The following is an 18,304-nucleotide window of genomic DNA, read 5'->3' as shown; positions in this document are numbered from 1 at the left end:
TTTTCTTCATTTTTTGCTGATAATAGTAGCTGTGCTCCTGCACAATGATTGCTGGAGGTTCATCTTGTGCTAGTTCAGAGCTGCTTCCAATACCAAAGTCCAATTTCATGCCTCTGAAAGTGGCTAGATTTTTTTTCTATTTGAATTTGTCTCACAGAATGGAGACATTCGTCTCTGAATGAAAAGACAGTACAAGAGACTGCAAGACCGTTTAACCTGCTGTAAGACCTTACAGCAGCAGGTTAAATGATAAAACTAAGTGCTTAGGTGGTTGTCCTGGCATTGAAAGCTACTGCATGGGTATTTACACCAGCTATTGTCAAGTGTAGGAATTTAACTTGTAAACATTGGCAAGAGAGCAACTAAGGAACTGGCAGAGAGGGCAGACAAAGCTCAGCTGTTTCTGTCCTCTGCCTATTGGCCATGATCACTAAAGAATGCAGCTTATCAGTTCCCTATCTTTGCAGTTTGAATGCTCTTTTTATTTTCTCTCTTTCTCACTTTTTTTTTCCCCATAAATATCTCCTCCAGCAGTCCTCTCAGTGCTATTTTTAAATTCTGTACCCGTTTGCTTTCTCTTCTAGGAGTTCAGTTGTAGAAATGCTTGCATGATTCTTGTGAATTTTCAGATGCTGTTTTAGCAAACTGTTTCTGCTGGTATTTAGCCTTAATAATTACTTTATTCACACCATTGCATTGCTTTCCCCTGTTACTTCAAGAATAATTAAAAGAGATCACAGACAACAGAAAAAAACTAAACATTTCTTACTAGATGCAGGCTTGTTCTCTGTTACGGATCCACTTGGAAATTTCAGTTCTTGTTGTGTCAGGTCCTGAAGCTTTTTGCCAAGCAGTTGGTGCAATTCAAACTGATATTGAAAGCTCTCTGTTGCTGTGCTTGAAATTACATATGAGCAAAAAATTAAGTTCTGTAAAAGTTGCTGATGACCCTGCAGAATTTGTGTTGAAAACTAATTTGATAGGATATTCAGGCAGCTGCATCCCAGTCATAACTGGCAGCAATGATAAGAAATGGTTAAACAGCATGCAGCCTTTCCTCCTTGACACAGCACACCAGCGCAACAGAAACATGTCCAAAATGTGATGGCAATGGGGATCAGAAATTGCTGCTCTCTCCTTATATAAATCATGATACTGTAGGACTTTGGTCAAGTCTCCAGTATTTCATAGGTTCAGGGCACCTAGATGCTAAGTAGAAAGCTGTAGTGTACTGACAACATTCTGTCACTTTTTTACTGTTTTCTGTGTTATTTTTACAGAAGTGAACTGCCAAATTTCAGGGAAGTTAAAACCATAGTTTAGGGAGTGGGATCCCAAGGGCATTCCTCACTGATCAACCAGTGATGAGACTGTCTATTTTCAAATGAGGGAGAGGGGGATTCCAATGCTGGAAATGGATGAAATGAGTCAAACTCCATTTTCAAAACAGGAAACATTAATTATTCATCGGTGTTCAGTTTTGAACATCACTATTTTTCAGCAAGGTTTTCTGTGATGGCTGCGATGATGCATTGCCCCCTTTAGCTGATGTGGAACGAGATACGTATGGATATATTTAAATCATATTAAATGTTGATGAAATTTCATTAATTTTTAGCTTGTTCTCTTTCTCTTCATGAATGATATTCAATGAGATCACAGCAAATAAATCCAGTCTATTGTAGTATGAGTATAAAGCCATGTCCCTGTGAAGGTAGGGAGCAGTCAATGTGCCCATGACACCCATGGTCTATCCGTTTGGTAATGCCAAATAATGAGAAAATGATGGGCTTGGTTCTTTATATGAATATATCATTTCCATGTATTGTTAAGATTATCACATTGGATGGGGCTGGAAATGATTTCTAGCTTATTGGTTGGAGTTGTTCTGTAATTCTGTTGAAGTCTTTCTGCTTGCAGCTATGCCTTGCCATGTGTTAGTCCAGCCATGTTTTATGCAAGCAATTCTGTGGATTATCTCTTCAGCTGGAGTTGATTTATGTTTAAATTGGATATTAGTAATTATTTTTCCACATGAGGATGTTTACAAAATTGCAGTGTGAGGGAATTGTTACCTTCCCTGTACTGTAGGACATGAACATTTCTAACAGAACAGCCTTAGGGAAGTGGAAGTCGGTAAGGAAAGCACCGGGCTGGGATGAGCACTTTATTTGTGAACACTATCAGCACTAGTTTAAATGCATCCAACAGCTGCAGCATCTTACTTCAAGGTCCCAGTTACATCTCTGGTTGCTGTGTTTGACCCAAAGGCTTTGACTTTTTGTGCAGTGAGAACCCTGTCCACATGGCTGTTCTGAGGCAAGTGGTACCACCATGAATTGGCTCCTTGGTCTCTCTGAATTAAGAAACTGTATGGAAATGTCATAAGGCTCCAAGTGGGTTTTTCAGATTTGTCGCAGGAAGACTTAAATATGCTTTGACAGGTCAAGGTTGATGTCCACTGGGAAGAAGGAAGTTGCCTCTTAATGAGGAGACATGAAGTAGCCATGGAGGGAGACTCCCTGAAGAGTACCTGTGATGCTTTTTTGAGACCCAAGTTCTTGTGAAGGATGGATGAGAAGAGAAGCTGATAGACAACACAGCATGTGCTGAGATGCTCCTAGGACCATATAGCAAAGTCAGCACCTCACAGACCTACAGCAAGCAGAAGATCTTGTATGATCCAGAAGCTAGTTAATGTCAACTAAATCCAGCGTGGGGATGAAAAAATGCTGACAAGGCCAAAAGGCTAGGAGCCAGACTGCCCAAAACCATTCATCAACATCACATAGCTGTCAGAAGAGGAAGGAGCTCAGGGAGCAGCAGGAAGGTTCAGCTCAGGGAGGACACGTGGGAGAGCTGGAACTGCTGTTGTCCTTCTACTTTGCTTTGTCTGCTGTCATCACCCTGCTTCCTCTCTGCTCTCAGCTATTATACTAATATTATTGATTTAATCCCATCACTTTTCCAAGAGTTTTGGAATAATAGTGAGTTATTCCTCTTTAGAAAGAAGCAGTCCTTCTCCAGAGAGATGGGTGTGGTAGAAAAATGAAAAGGGAAAGTTTCTGGCTGAATGTTGGGCATATCACAGGCCCACTTGCTTTGGAAGAGGAGCTGTTGGCAGGAGCAGTCAGAAGACACATTCTACTGGCATGTGTGTGTGTTCGTTGTGAAGAAAGATGAAGATGCTTGCCTTTGGTGAGGGGAAGATATGTGACTCAGAAAGCAAAGATGCTGCCTTTATTCTATGAGAACTTCTCTTTGGATTTTAGGAGAAAACAGGTCTTTCAGCAAGCCTCTGCTGTTGTCATGTGATATGTTTTGTCTATGTATATCTAAAAGAAGTAAAATTAAGTAAAATAAAAGTTTGGTTTTTTGTTATTAGTAGGTAGTCACCTCCAACCTATTTTTTTTATCCTTCGTCTGTGTAAGCTAAAGTATAGGGAAGTAAGATCAAAGTAAACTTCTGAGCTGGCAAATTCACAAAACCAACCTATCTCATGTTTCAAGTACAGGCAGTCACTTCCTTAAATGTGCCCTCTTCAACTTCCATCCTACATTTTTAGTGCCTCCTTTGGATTTTTTTTGAAACTAGATCATGGTACTTTTTCTGCTGAGAGCTGAATGCCCTTATAGGTTCTGACATATAACTAATTTGATCCCAATGAAAATGTGAGATATTATGGTGTTGTTGATGATTCACAGACATATTTTCTCCCTGTTCTGCTGCTGTGATCTCTAGCTACTCAGCTTCATTCCAGCTGTGGTTGTCTCAAGATTTCTTGTAGCATCAACATTGTTCAGTTCAACCCCCTTGGATAATTTTGCTCAAGGCAGAAAACATAAAGAGTCAAAAGTAGGGCTGTAGAGATACTGGGTACTCATGCTCTCACCAAACAACACTCAGATCCCAGCATGCAGCACATGCAGTTGTTTCTAAGTAGCTTCTTGCGTGATATTTGCTTTGTGCTGTGCTTATCCCGGCATCACACCTTGATTTGCTTTACTTTGCCTCATCTGATATGTGGGCAAGGTATGATCGAGGGTAGTTAAAATGTGAATGTATTTTTGTGTTAAGAAGCTAGAAGTTACATGTGAATACATACAAAACATCAAAGGAAATTTCCTTGAAGTTCCATGTACAAAGACATTCACTGTGGAGAACTCAAGTCTCTTTTGCTCTGGGTGTGCAGTCTTACAACCCAAACATGAGTTATTCTCATTCTTGGCCATGTGAGCCATTAGATCTACCTTGTGTACAGAGGAACGTGATTATCGATCCATGCCAATGAAACGTATCATACTTCTATTATTTTTACAGCAGTAGCTGCATGCAGGGACAACATAATAAATAGTTAAACGTCTTCCAGCTCATAAATGTTACCAGTTTATTACTCTGTTCTGGATTACTATTGTCATTCTGGTGGGAAGCAGAGGGGCCACGTGTGAGTCATAATGCATATGCAGGGCAGAATTCATCCTCTCAGTAGAACTTTACAGTAGATTCAGTGAGGAACTGGATTTCCCTCCCTTATTTTCTTCACTTTCCGTTGTTAGACTGTGTGGAATATGGTGTGTTTTGACTAATGACATCTCAGTTATTGATTATTGGAGCAGTATTGTACATCCAGCCAACAGGATTTCATAGAGCATATATCTATAGTGTGGGACTGTGATTATCTACTGGCTTTCCACAAGCCACTGAGCATATGACTCGTGTTAAAAGCTTTTTTCTTAATTATTTCTTTCTTATTAAAAAAAAAAAAAAGTATGTTTCTTCCTCTTGCTCTAACACAAACCCTCTGTGGGATGTGAGGCTCCAGCAGTGACTCACTGGGCAATGAGGCAGCAGTCTCAGACACTGTAATGTGAAGCAGAAAGGTCTTGTGCTTGCTTTCATAACAGTGTTATTCATTCATTCATTAAAAATTAAACACACAGGATACATGATGTTTTCAAGTTTGCAGATATCGGTGAATACTTTCTTGTTGTTTCTTAACTTTTTGAGAGTTGAAGTTGCTCCAGTGGTTTTGATCTTTGTTTTGTTTTATTTGGGAGTATCTACTGTTACAGTTAGCTATAATTCCTATAACAGAGCAGGGTATGTCAGAGGGGCCCTACAGATGGGGATTCAGTTTCAGAATTATGTCTTAATGGAGTAATGGATGCATTTTTAGCTACTGTAATGAGTTTATATTTGTAAGAAAATTGTGACTTCTATATTATTCATCTCTTTTTCACTAGAAGTTGCTGGTTTCCAATTGTGATTTTAAAGTGGGGTTGTTTTTTATTTTTTGAAGTGGAAAATCAATATGCTCCAATGGCTTGTGATGTAGCTCCCTGATAACATCTCTGTACATTATTTCCCATGTGAGAATGCAACACTGAAAGCTTTGATTGGTCAGAGCTGAGTGTGATGCTATAGAATTTAAAATGTTTGAAGAGCTATAATGTGTTACATAGTTTTGTCTAGGCCAGTATATGGCCTCGTTGGCCACTATCAGGTGCTGTGATAGTGTACAACAGTGGGCTGAGCACACAGTGGCAGACAGTAGACAGGGATTGCCTTGAATTTGAGGTGATAGTTTTGAGGTAAATAGATTCAGAAGGCATATTGTGTGAATTTGTCTCAGTGTATAAAAACTGAAGTTGATTCAGACATCCACAGCACTTTGAGGCAGGAAGCTTTACAGTCTCAAGAAACAGAAGGTGAAGAACTATTTCCTTATAGTAATACTAAGCTGGTACTTGACAACTTAATTTGATGCCAGACTGTGTCTACTTTAAAATGAAAAAGAAATGATCTGCTTCTTGCTGCTGCTGTGCCACTTGTTTGGTGGATCTCGAGCATAGGCTCTGTTAGTTCTCTTACTAAAAAAGATCTGTCCGTGCCATTGTTTCGTGTCTGCTTTGGAGCATTGTTCCTGCTCTTTTCTGCATCTTTCCGAGTTGTAAGATGTTAAGATGAGGAGCAGAACTACGTGTTCTGCTACGTTCATGAAGTGGTAGGCCGTGAACTTACTCAGAGAAATAATTAGTTTCTCTGTCTTCTCTGATTTTCCTAGTAACTGGCAACTTAGAGATTGTTCCTTTCTTCCCCACAACACTATTTCTCACTCCTGTACTGTATACAACCTGCTGACTTGAATTTGGTGAGACTATAGGAACATACAAGTGACAAGAGAAAATTTGGGCTAACGGTTTCTGTTACTCTAAAACTCTTCCTGACGTAAGCAAGCCCCGTTGGAAGCTGTTGCATTGGTGAGTGTTAGAATGACGTTAAAGCTCATTCCCAGCAATGTTCTAAGCAATTTGTTCTTTTCGAGAGCTGGGTAGTAACTGAGGGTGGCTTCATGACCCAAATGCACATCTAACTGTTCTGTACTGGTATGTTAGCAAGCATACAAATTTATATGTTTATTTTCTTTTTAATTGTAGGTATTTATGAGCCGCCATTTGTTGTACTATTGTGGTGAACCTACCCTGGATGTGAAGATTGCCTTTTGTCAGGTGTGTGTTCCTTACAGGTAAAACAAGGTACAGTATACACTTGTACTTTATTTTTACATTTATGCTAATAGAAAAAAAAAGTTAATGTCTGTAGCAAATTGAGAGTAACTAGCTGTAAGAATTAGAGTAAACATAAAAACCAGAAAAATGCATCACAGAAAATTTCTATTTAATTTGATTGTCATTGTTTGCTCTTAATGATTTTTGCTTGCCCAAATATCTTTTGATGTGATGAGAACAAAAAAGTCTTGGCTGTTCTTCCCATAAACTTAATGATGAGACATTCTTCATCCAAAATAACTGCACCTATATAAATGCTTTCACGGAAATATGTGAATTAGATTTATTTTATCTTACCATCTCTTTATGTGAGACAGAGGTTTTTACATTGTAATCAATGAATACAATTTTCTGTCCATTAGTCTGCATTTGCTGGGAGTATGGAAAAAGTAATTGAATTGGTGCGAGATTTGTACTGTCCTCAGTTGAACAAAATATACTGTGCAGGTTGTGGGGTCATGAGACTGTGCTATAGCCAATTCTGCACTTGATATCAGCCTTGAAATTGTTCAGTTACAGTGCTTTAAAATCTACAGAGCTCAAACTAACTTTGAGCTGAAGAAAACTGTGTATTTTTATGCCCAATTTTGGGTTCTGATGGTTAGATCAAGTTAGTTAACATACATAGATGTCAAATCACTGAATGTGTTTTTTCCAGTATGAATTCAAGGTGACTTTTTAGTTGACTTCTTATGAAACATTTTGTGTTTGAATTATTTCTTGTTTTTTGTTTTTGGTGGTGATGTTGTTGCTTTGAGATGGAACCCATTATTGGACTTCTTGAGGGAGATTAGGGAACAGTCTTCATTTTTTTGAGAGGTGAGAACAGTGTTGTGTTCCTGAAAATGGAATTGTGGTAAACGCCAGTACTCCCTTTTATGTTACTTATATCCTAGTGTCAAAGACAGTGAAGAGCTGACGGCTGTGAGCTGTATGTAAGCAGTTAATGTGAAACAGTGACATGTATCGGAAATTTTGCTGTCTGTTTTTATAACTCAGTGGTGCCAAATATTGGTTCTGCTGGGAAGGCTACCTCTGAACTTTCAAAATCTTCAGCACTCAGTTGATCTAGGCTATTTGCTTTGGAAAACTGCTTAACAGCCTTCTATGTCCTTTCTTACCTCCTATTCTCTGTGTGCATGTGATTTTCTAACTTGTTTAATTCTTCCACTTTTTTTTGGCTCAGTTTGGATAATTGGATCTGTGGACTTCACAAACAGCCTGAAGTACTCTCCTCACTGAAAAATTTTTATATATAACTTATACAATACATATCTTTCAGACCAGGGAGAAAGAATTTCGGATGAAGAAAGGATTTTTTTTTTTTAATTTTTTTTTTCCCCCACAAAACAGTGCTTAGGTAATTTTTTAGACAGAGCTTACTTGAGGAAAAAAAAAAAAAAAGAAAAACAGAAAAAAAAAAACAAAACAACCACAATGTTTTGCAGAAATTGAAAAAAAAAAAAAAAAAGAGTGGAATTTTCACTATTCTACACTGAAAAGTTCTTTTCAGTGTACAGAATACAGTGTTTTGCACAGCTAACTATCCTCTTCCTTTTACGTAAATTAAAGAAGAGCTGTACAGAAACAGTTCTATTTTACATGTGCAAGGAAAGATACTTCTATCGTTTCCTCCTTACATTCAGTGCTACTTCAGCCTGGATATCAGTCAATTCCCAACAATGTATAGTGAATGCTTTCTGTCAAACAGTACCCAGTTCTTGATTTAGTCAATCAAAACATGCTGCTATAATTAATCTTCTGCTGATACTCCAGTTTAATAAGAAGTGTTCATAGAATCATAGAGTAAGGTTGGAAAAGACAGCTAAGATCATCTAGTCCAGCTGTCATAGCCACCAACAGTACTTAACGTCATATTAGTGTTTTTGTTAAAGAATATCCAATGAAATCAACAGCATTTTGGATGAATTATTGTAACTGGTGTTGGGAATATCCAAATAATTTTGTCAGGGCAGAATCTCTGATAAAACAGATTTTATTTGCAATTGCAATGGCAGGCATCTCACAAGCTGGAGCACACCTGTGGGCGCAGTAGTACAGCTTTTGTGCCTTGTGCCCCCATGCTCCCCATGCCTCCCCTGTTTTCCCATTGGCTGGGTACTCCAGATTCACAATCTTACCAAAGACTTACATTTGTTAATTACATTCTAACACTTGTTGATTCATGTACTATCTTGTGCCAGTCAGTCGCCATCCTGTTTCCAAGACGTCTCAGTACTCTCCTTATCACACTGATATGGTGGTCCTCTCCAAAGTTTCTTCCATTCTGTCCAAAGGCCGCTTTCTCTGTTAAACAAAGAGCACCAAGGAGAGTGACGCCAGGCCTTCCCAATGCCTCTTCAGGGCTTCCTTGGGCACATCATGACTTGTTCTCTGGTTTGATCAATCTTGTGCAGGATTTTCTTGCAATGTGTGTGACAAAAAATTACATATATATTCATGCTGACTAGACATAAATTGTTCCTAGCTATACAAGTTTATTGCTAATTATTTATCTTCTCTTTCTTAAATTCTCCATTACTCGGGTCCTGCCTGCCAGTACCAAATATCAGTAAGGCTCAGAGGTATTTCAGAAGGCTGGACAGACAGGACCTGCAGTCTTTGTGCCCATAACCTACTACCTAATCTCTATGATTTTAAATTACTTCATGTATATACTGAACATGCATTCCTGGGGAAGATTCATCAAGAGGATAGGGAATGCAAACTATCAGAGACCTCTCCCCACGTAAAGTAAAAAGACTCCCCAAAAGAACTATGGTGGTGGAGACCATGAAATAAAAAATCTTGTTCTAATGCAGAAACAACATTTGATTCCCACAATGGGTGAAGCCAATCCAAGGTAAATAACCATGGCAGTATCCGAAGAGGAGTCATTCAAGAGTGCATGAGATACTACTCTGTCATTACAGGAAACAGGATTTTGTCCTTCCAGCACTTGCTGCACAAACAGCTCTTCATGATCCTCATATCTTCAGATGTATACCCTGAGGATTAAAGCTAGTTTAGGCTGCTTCTTAATTTATTTTCTCCAAAAAGATAGGCCCTGATCCAAATCACACTCAACCACATACTCAGCTTTAAGTACAAGAGCAGCCCCTTAGAATTACATATTTTATTGCATTAAAATCTCAGCTCTTGTGGATGCTGTTCATGTGTACTGCAGAGGGCAGGATGTGGGATATAGGTGCAACCTGGTAACGTTTGGTTAATCATTTGGTATAATTTTAGAGAGCATTCAACAGTCTCCACATAGTAATTTTTATTCCATATTTATTCACAATGCTAATGGGGAAGTCAAAATACTCCATGATTTACTGTGGTCCGAATATAAAGAAGCTTCTTTGTACCTTTTGGAAAATTTATTGAATCAGAAAGCCTTAGAGCTCCCCAGCAGCAAGATGTGGGCACTGCCACTCAGTTCTTGTGGTGAGTGGGAGCCAGCCAGCACACAGATAAGAGACCTCAAAAATGCTGTTTTTGGTGAACTTAATTCAGCTCGTTAATTTTTTTTTTTTTTTGGTCTGGTTTAACAGATGCCAAAATTTCTTCTGCTGTACAAGTGTCCAGCAGGTACCAGCACAAGTCAGCGTTATGCAGTTGGATGCTGACCTGCCTATCTGTCAAGATGAGAGCTTCTGGTGGTCATGTGCTGTAACATAAGATTTTTTTTCACTGGAAAAATCTCTGATTATCCCAGGTCTATGTCTAATATGTTGACCATGTGGAATAGAATAGCCGATGTGGAAGATGCATGAGTAGTCCTGCTCCTGTTGGAATGCATGCATCACTGTGGACTTCCCACCAAATACTGAATTGCTCTAAAGTGTTCTTTTAGAGGTGACGTGTTGAAAAATACCCCAATGATAGTTACCACTGAGGGCATATACTTTGTATAGTAACTGTTGTGTGGGGACTTCTCTCTCATCTCCTAAAGTGCACAGCTTTGTGCGCTGTGGCAGGAAAAGACATCCACCTATAGGCTGCTTGTTTTAGCATACAGCATATGGCATTGGGTCTGCTGGTTTTATATGGCACAGTGCTAACTCAGCACAGTGAGAATATGAAGAATTTCCAACTTAAGAAAAGAGCAAAGCCCTTCTTGAGAAACAAATCATGATCGGGGAAATATGACTTCTACTTATTTGCAATTAAGTCTGTCGTTAACTGCAATTTGGTAGGCTGATGTTTTTCTGGAAGAGCTGAGAAAAATGACATCTGCTTTTGAAAAACAGAAAGATGGGACAAAGGTACTTAGACTTATAGAACTTCATCGATCGTTAGTAAGGCTGCTCTTGACAACAGGCCACATCTTTAGGGTTCTGGACATTCCTACTGAAGCACAACGTGACACAGACCCCTGGATTTTGAGTAGAATAAGATGTTCAAGTGCTGAATAATAACTAACAATGGATGCTGCCAACCAACATGAAGAATTGTGCCTGGCAGAATTTTCACATTTCCTAAACGTTAGCTGTATAGGATGCATTTATTTACACTTCATTTGCACACCCCTACACACATTTTTTTGCAGGACTCAAGAGCAGTTCTGCAGTCTGTGACTGTGCCTCTGGGTGGCTTCTGCCAGGGTTTGGTAATTGCAGCATAATACTATTCCATGATTTTTGACTTGAAGTCATAAATAATCTTGTCTTCGAAAAACACCTTTGTAATATTCAGTTTTGTGCCTCACAGCACTTCCATAATGCTGCAATAATATATTTAATTTTCTTCCAAAAAGCAGGCACAGTGGCATTTTGAGATAAGATATCTGGGACCCAGCCATACATACTAAGAAAATGCTTAATATGAATCACCACTGCAACATAGCATGCTAATCCTTTGGTATGGCACCATCATTAGTCCTTACTGGACAGTCTGAACAATTTGATGCCCCGGATGGAATACATCAGTGTTTCTGCATAATGAAATTGGAATTGGTGCTTTACTGATACCACTTAAAGAAACCTTCAGAATACATTTTCACTTTGCATGTAGAGAGTATTTTGCAAGCTTCTACTCAGATTGATCTTTAAATAAGTCTCAAATAAAAAGATACAAAAAAAAAAAACCCAAAAAACAAAAAAAAAAACAAAAAACACCTTTATCTTTAGATGTTTTTTTCACCTATATTCTGACAACTTGCTTTATTTTCCACCGGTCTTGAACAAAACACTTCCTCTGTGAAATACTTGCATCAATGAACACTCAAAACTCAGATTATTTTAGAAAACTTTTCATTTGTTACCAACAGAAGAGACCAGCATTATTGATTGCATTGCTCTCAGTTATTCATTCATAAGGTTTGTTTCTGAATTATTTCCTAAATTTGATAAACCACTTTAGTTAAAATTAATGCCTTAATCACATTGGACAGAATTACTGCTTTAACCATTACATAAGCTGTCTTGATCAGGAAAAGTCCTATAATTATGGTTTCTACCCAATGGGAGATTGATTGATGTTCATAAACCATTCTGTAAGTATCCTTTACTGCAGATTCCTGGGACTAAAATGTTATTGTTTAAGATAAAGAACTGTCTCTTTCTAGCAAACAATGCACTTGAATTATTCAGCTCCTTTCAGCCTCTTATTAAGAAAAGAAGAGTCTTTTCATTAGCCACTTTCACAATGAATACTGTAATTATACGATTGTACTCAGAAATTTAGTTTAAGTAGTTATACCTGCGCTGTTATGTGCTGCCTTTTCACCCTTCTTTTTAAATGATGCCATGATGTGCACTGGGACACAGCATCTCATGACTTCTTCCTTGCTGCCTTACATACGTAACAGAAGAAAGCTTCTCAGCCAACACCTGATATCTCACTGTGGTCTCAATTTAGTGAGAAACTCAATCTATTTGTAAAATATTGTACTATCAGTATGAGAACTCAATTCCATCTTAGTTCTCCTGTGCTCAAAGCACGCTGGACTTCAGGTCTCCCCTACTGCTGTTGAAAAATCAGCCATCCTTTTCATTTCCCAGTGGTGCAGTGCTTTGGCCAACTTTCAGTGTCCATTTCTCTCTCTTAATCTTAACTGTATCTTGCATCCTCCCATATTGTCTCTTCTTTTTCAAACCAAATGACTCAGAATGAGCTGATGAGTACAAACAGCAGTTTCCTCTCCTCCTTGCTCTTACAGTTTGGTTGTGGCTGCTCTTGTTGCTGCCCTCTGTTTCAGAGGCAGCTCCAACCCATGCCTTTGCCAACATCCCATCCCAGTCACTAAATAAGTAAGAGGTTCCCAAACATTTTTACCTCCACTTCCATCCGCTCTCTTACATGTCACTTTCCTGTATTTTCCCTACATTGTACTCAAGTCCCTGTCCATAAAGAAACCTCATTCCCAAGAATGGGAATTCTTGGCATTTCTGGATAAACCACCTTCTTCTTACCGTCCTTGGTGTGATGGCTGGGGCAAGAGTTTACTGTCTGTGTTGGATTCTTCAGACAATATGTGAATGAGGAATCATTCTGAACTTGTTCTTCTGCTGAGGAAATGCTCACATATAGCTGATCTCTTACATGTGTGCACCAGAATGAAGTAGATGCCTTTGGGCTGTGATAACTGCTAAGCAACATGTGCGACCATAGTTAGAAATGAGTTACAACCATGTTGAGCCTGTACAAAAGGAGCAATTGAAAGCAGTGAAATCTCAGTGAACACCACATGGGAGACAAGTGAAGAATATCCAATTGGAGTTTTGCTTTGGAGAAATAAATGAACAAGAAAGAGAAGGAGCACTTCACGGTGCTCAGAACCAAAAAAAGCCAGTTCTGAAGTCATTGGAGTTTTGTCATCTCAGAATAGGTTAAACAAAAAGAGTTTAATTTAAAAAAAATAAAAATTAAAAAAAAGGTAAGAGTATTATGCTTCTTACAATAATTTCTGCTTTAAAAGAGAATGTGCAAAGCAAATGCAATGAGACAAAGAATGGTCTGTGAGAGCTGAGCTGTTTGCAGAACTTCACCTGGCTACTGAGTTGCTGAGTTCTTAGGAGTGCAGCCTGTGTCTGGGATCTAGGAGAAAACCAGTGAAGAAGCACTAACGAAAGACAGAAAATTAACCCATGACAGCATAGAAAGCACTGTAATAAGGAATACTGTGTGATGAATACAGTCCTTATAGGTTATGAATGAGATACGATAGTGGGGGAGATGTGGTGCAACGGGGCTGATAAAATAAGATTAAGAATTTACAAAATTGTGTGTAAGTGCACACATTTGGTGTTCTGTGTGGGAGATTTAATCTCTAACTGTGCTACAGATCTTTCTATGCAAAGATACTGTCTATTTCTTAAATGTAGGCTTCCGTGACTCTCCAAACGTACACAGCAAAACCCGTGCCTATTAAATCCAAAGCAGAGGTTTGGTAAATGCCGCAACTGTGGCACTTGGATCTTCTGAGTGAATTGCAGCCATTCAGTCGGGAGGATAGGAGCTAAATGGGGCTGCCAGCTGTACAGGGACACACTTTCAGAGCTGACAAGAACGCCCTCAGGATTTTACAATCTTTCAGAATTTGCATTTGTATAATCTCATCATCTGATCTTTTGGTCAAATGGTAGCTTGAAGATATTTGTATTTTGGACCCTGACAGAACACTGTCTGTCTGCTACCCACGACATGCTCTCCTCCTTTCCAGCCTTTTGTCTGGGATGAATTGGAGACAGAGGAGCCCTGGGGAGCCATTGTCACTTCTAGCACAGAACGATGGCTCTGTTGCATTCTGCACACCCTTGGGCATGGTGCCAACTGCAAATGAGGAAACAGTTTTTCAGTCTTTCAGTCTTTCATCTAATTCTCTTCCTCACTTGTTTCACGCATGCGGAGTCGTTTTGCTTTTTTTTTTCAATAGCCTTGAATCATGGCACACTTAAATATTTATCTTTTCCTGTAGGCATTTCTGTGCACATGCAAAGATGGATGCTGATATTTAGGGAAAGCTCCTCCTCAGCTGATACTTGTTAACATGCTCTGAGACAGCTCTGCTTGTCCTGGAGATGTAGATGAGAGCAATTGAACTTAAACTGCCATTAGTGGATTTAATAGAAGCTAAAAGATGGATGTGAAGTGCTGAGCTGTAAGAAGTCTTTCTATTGTGAGTTTATCAATAACAGGGGGAACAGTGTTCAGAAACAGATGTTCACCAGTGAAAAGTAGTCAATATCCTCCTTTCATGAAGCAGAAGTAGGTAAATAAGGGGGGAAAATATCAGGAAACAATTCACCTCAAACTACAAAAAATAGTGTTGTTATTCTGTTGTGCTTTCTTATCTCTATCACTGCTTACACTGTAAAACAGGAAAAAAAAGAAGAAAAAAAAAAAAGGAAAAGAATGCAGCTTGTGACTATGAGCAAGGCAATAAGTGGAGTTTCACTCTGTTTTTCAATAGCTGTTCTTTGAAAACAAATAACGTGTTTCTAAGGCATATAGTAATGTTAGGACTAGCATTTCCCTTCACCTCCATCCCCTGAGGCTTGGCAGTTCATTTCCTTTCCTTTCCTCCCAAGCCATTGGGATATTGGGCAAATAACTGTGCAGCTATGGCTGCCAACCCCATTTGGATAGATGTACGTTCAGTTCCGAAAGCTTAACCTCTTTTAATCTGAAGTTTCCCAGTACAGAAGAAGAATGACATTTGGTACATGCTGTAAGTTTTGAATGTGTTATGGCCAAAGAAAATTCCTGTACGTGGATGGTTAAGTTCTAGTTAGTGTTGAAAGTTTGATTCTGTTGTCCAAATATTTATAGAAGCCATGAAATAATGACATTCAGATGCATTGTTTGTGTTTCAGCAATCATCTTTCACCTAACACAAAGACCTGTGAAACTGTCCCAGACAAAAAGGATAGAGAATTTTGTGTCTAAATATTTTTGTTCTTGCAATGTTTACTGCTATGTTGGAGTCCAAGTAGCATAACATGCCAGGTTCATTTGGAGCTCACTTGAAAATTTATGAACTGTAGTGAAATTCTAGAAGATCTTGGCAAGATCTACAGACTTTCAGTACGACTTCCCAAGTAAACATAAGTGTGAGCACCATTTTTTTTCTCCAGTTAGTAGTGAATGAAGAGCTTCTAGTTTCTTCTTGATGAGGGTTTCTCTGTTCTTGAGGTTGTGGTATCCACCAAATATGAAAGAAAGTTGTCTTCTGGGTGTGTGCATGCTCTATTGAGGGCATGCATTTCCTTGCTTAGGGTAAAGCCTTTGTAGCTGAATTTTAAGAGACCGTTTCTTTGTCCTTGTTTCAGAAGTGACTTTTGAGTTGATTTCGAAATCATTTGTGATTTGCTTATTTGTCACTCTGATATGGAGATCTGATCAAATGTGATTAATAACACTGTTAATTCATTGCTTTGGAGATTTGATTTAAATATTGATCAGACAAGGAAAATTACATTGTTTGCCCCATAATTCTTATGGGAGTATTACTTTGGGCTTAAGCAGTAGGCCTGTTGTGCTTTAATTTTGCTGATTTTCTGCTGAAAATCAGCGGAGTATTTTTCTGCATTTTATTACCAGTGTAGTTTTAAAGAGAGGGGGCAGATGGGTAGCTGATTGGAAGCCTGGTTTGCCTGTCTCCAGCAGCCAAAGTGCACGTTACTTGCAGGAGGCGTTTTGCTTAGAGTCAACTTCCAGCCACATTAGCGTTCCTGATATTTGAGAGTAATTCTGGGTGTCTTTTCTATCAAAGCAGAAGTGATGTGAGCTCATTGCTCACATGTTAAGTAGATTTTAAGAAAGTGTTACTTTTCATAAGCTTCCATAAATAATGAAGCTGTCTTTACCTTTTCTGGTTGCATGTGAACAATAGAGGGGTTGTTGTAGGAAAGTGAACATTGTGCTGATGGGCTGATGGTTAATCTAGATAATCTTAGAGGTCTTTTCCAACCTGAATGATTCTATGAATCTGTGAATTAGGAAGCATTTCTTCTCAGAGTGGTGATGAGTGGCAAAGGCTGCCCAGGAAGGAGGTGGAATAACCATCCCTGGAGGTGTTCAAGAACTGTGGAGATGTGGAACTGTGAACATGGGTTAGTAGTGGTGATGAGTTAATGCTCGTACAAGATGGTCTTAGAGATCTTTTCCAATTTCAATGATTCTTTGATTCTATCATTCTAAAAGTGTGTGTTACTGAGGGGAAAGCTGCTTGTTTCCATTGTGCTCTGATCAGACCCTACAGGCTCCTGTTGGTTGATGTTTCTTCAGTTACTGTTGGAATGACTGAAGAACTGCAAACAATAATTGTTCAATTAATTAAGACTTTCTTGGATTACAAATACCTACCTGCTGGAGCTGCAGCACTTCAGAAAAAAATCTGTGGCATTGTGAGGTTCCTAAGTCCAGTCATTCACAGGCTCTGCCTGACTTCAAAAGAAATAATGTTGATGTGTTTAGGATTCTGAACTCAAAGTGACAAAAATAACTTATCCCACTTACATCTGTACCACGTACATTACAGGTGGGGAGGTCAGTACTGGTGATGCTGACAGGCAATGGTTCCTCAGGCCTGAGCAAGGTACTTTCTCTGACTCTTCCAGAGAAGCTGGCTGTGATTTGGGCTCTCTAAGCAGTGCAGTGATTATGCTGACACTTCCCTAACATTGGTTTTACAGTAACGGATGTTAATGCTGAATATAGTCTGCATTGTTCTGATAATGACATCAGGATAAAACATGATGCAAATGTGTTAGTGTAGCCAGAGGGAACTGGAATTATTTCCTGTCATTCAGGAGCACATTATTCAAATAAAGCTGCTCAGTTCCAGGTCTGGTAGGAGTAGCTGAGCAAGCTGGATTTATTCATCTGTCTGCTCATAGCAGTAGGAGCTTTGAGACTAAGGCTGCACAGTGCAAATCAGATGCTAATTTTCTTTCTTTAGATGGGAAAAATCCATACCTCTTTCAGAGTTATTCTACTCTTTAACCTTAGATTTAGCACTTGTGTCAGTATGGGTATGTTTCTTTCTTTCATCATTTGGGGAGAGGGGGGATTCCTTGCCCTGTGTCTGATTCATGAGTAAGTGCAGTGTTTCTAATTGTTCTTCTGAAATGAGATTTTCTGTTTGAATGCATGGCTGCAGCTAGGGCACTTCAAAGCCTCCGAATGAGGCAGCTGGGATTAACCACCCTATCAATGACCACCAGCACTCTGGCAGGATAACTGACAGAAAAAGGGCATTCATTCATCCCAGGGCAAACCAGAGAACCCCAGTTATTGGCAGGATCAGTTCTCTATTTTTAATGCCAGCTTTATGGAACACTGGAATTGCGTATTTTTTAAATGAAAAAATCGTATCCTTCAAGGAAAGTTTTTGTTTTTCCTTTCCCCATCAAAATTCGTCTTAGTATTATTGTTCAGTCACGTAGCATTATTGATTATTCAGATTTATTGAAAAAGCAATTTGTATCAGATAAACTTCAAACGTTTTATGTATCTATCTATCTATATATATATATATATCAGGGAAATTCAAACGTTGCATTCAAAGTATTCAAACGTTGTGAGCACTGGAAATGAATGCAGAGGAAGAGAGATGCAAGTGCGGCAGCAGGTGTACATTTGGGCTCTATTTCTCCTCTTCAGAGTGCATCTGGGGAACGTGGATTCCCTGGCTGAATCATCCACTGCTCCAGGACAGCTCTGTGGCATACTGAACTTCTGTGTCCTGTGCTCAGTGTGACATAGGATGGAATCCTCAGTTACA

The 18,304-nt window shown here is 39.0% G+C and overlaps 1 protein-coding gene across 3 annotated transcripts in view; it reads left to right on the top strand.

The window, feature by feature from the left end:
• Window positions 1–6,444: 6,444 nt before the first annotated feature.
• MAPK10 (mitogen-activated protein kinase 10) overlaps window positions 6,445–18,304 on the top strand; it is a gene marked incomplete at both ends in the record, with an annotated part of 41,368 nt that continues 29,508 nt past the window's right edge. For all 3 annotated transcript variants that reach the window (XM_079534616.1, XM_079534615.1, XM_079534614.1), the window contains one exon: window positions 6,445–6,510. In XM_079534616.1, coding sequence (XP_079390742.1) covers window positions 6,445–6,510 — 66 coding nt within the window. The remainder of the gene's footprint in view (window positions 6,511–18,304) is intronic.

Source organism: Tetrao urogallus (assembly GCF_951394365.1).
Source record: "Tetrao urogallus genome assembly, chromosome: 4".
In the NCBI taxonomy this organism is placed as follows: Eukaryota; Metazoa; Chordata; class Aves; order Galliformes; family Phasianidae; genus Tetrao; species Tetrao urogallus.
Note: the sequence above shows the minus strand (reverse complement) of the source record. Positions and strands in the feature narration are given on the sequence as shown.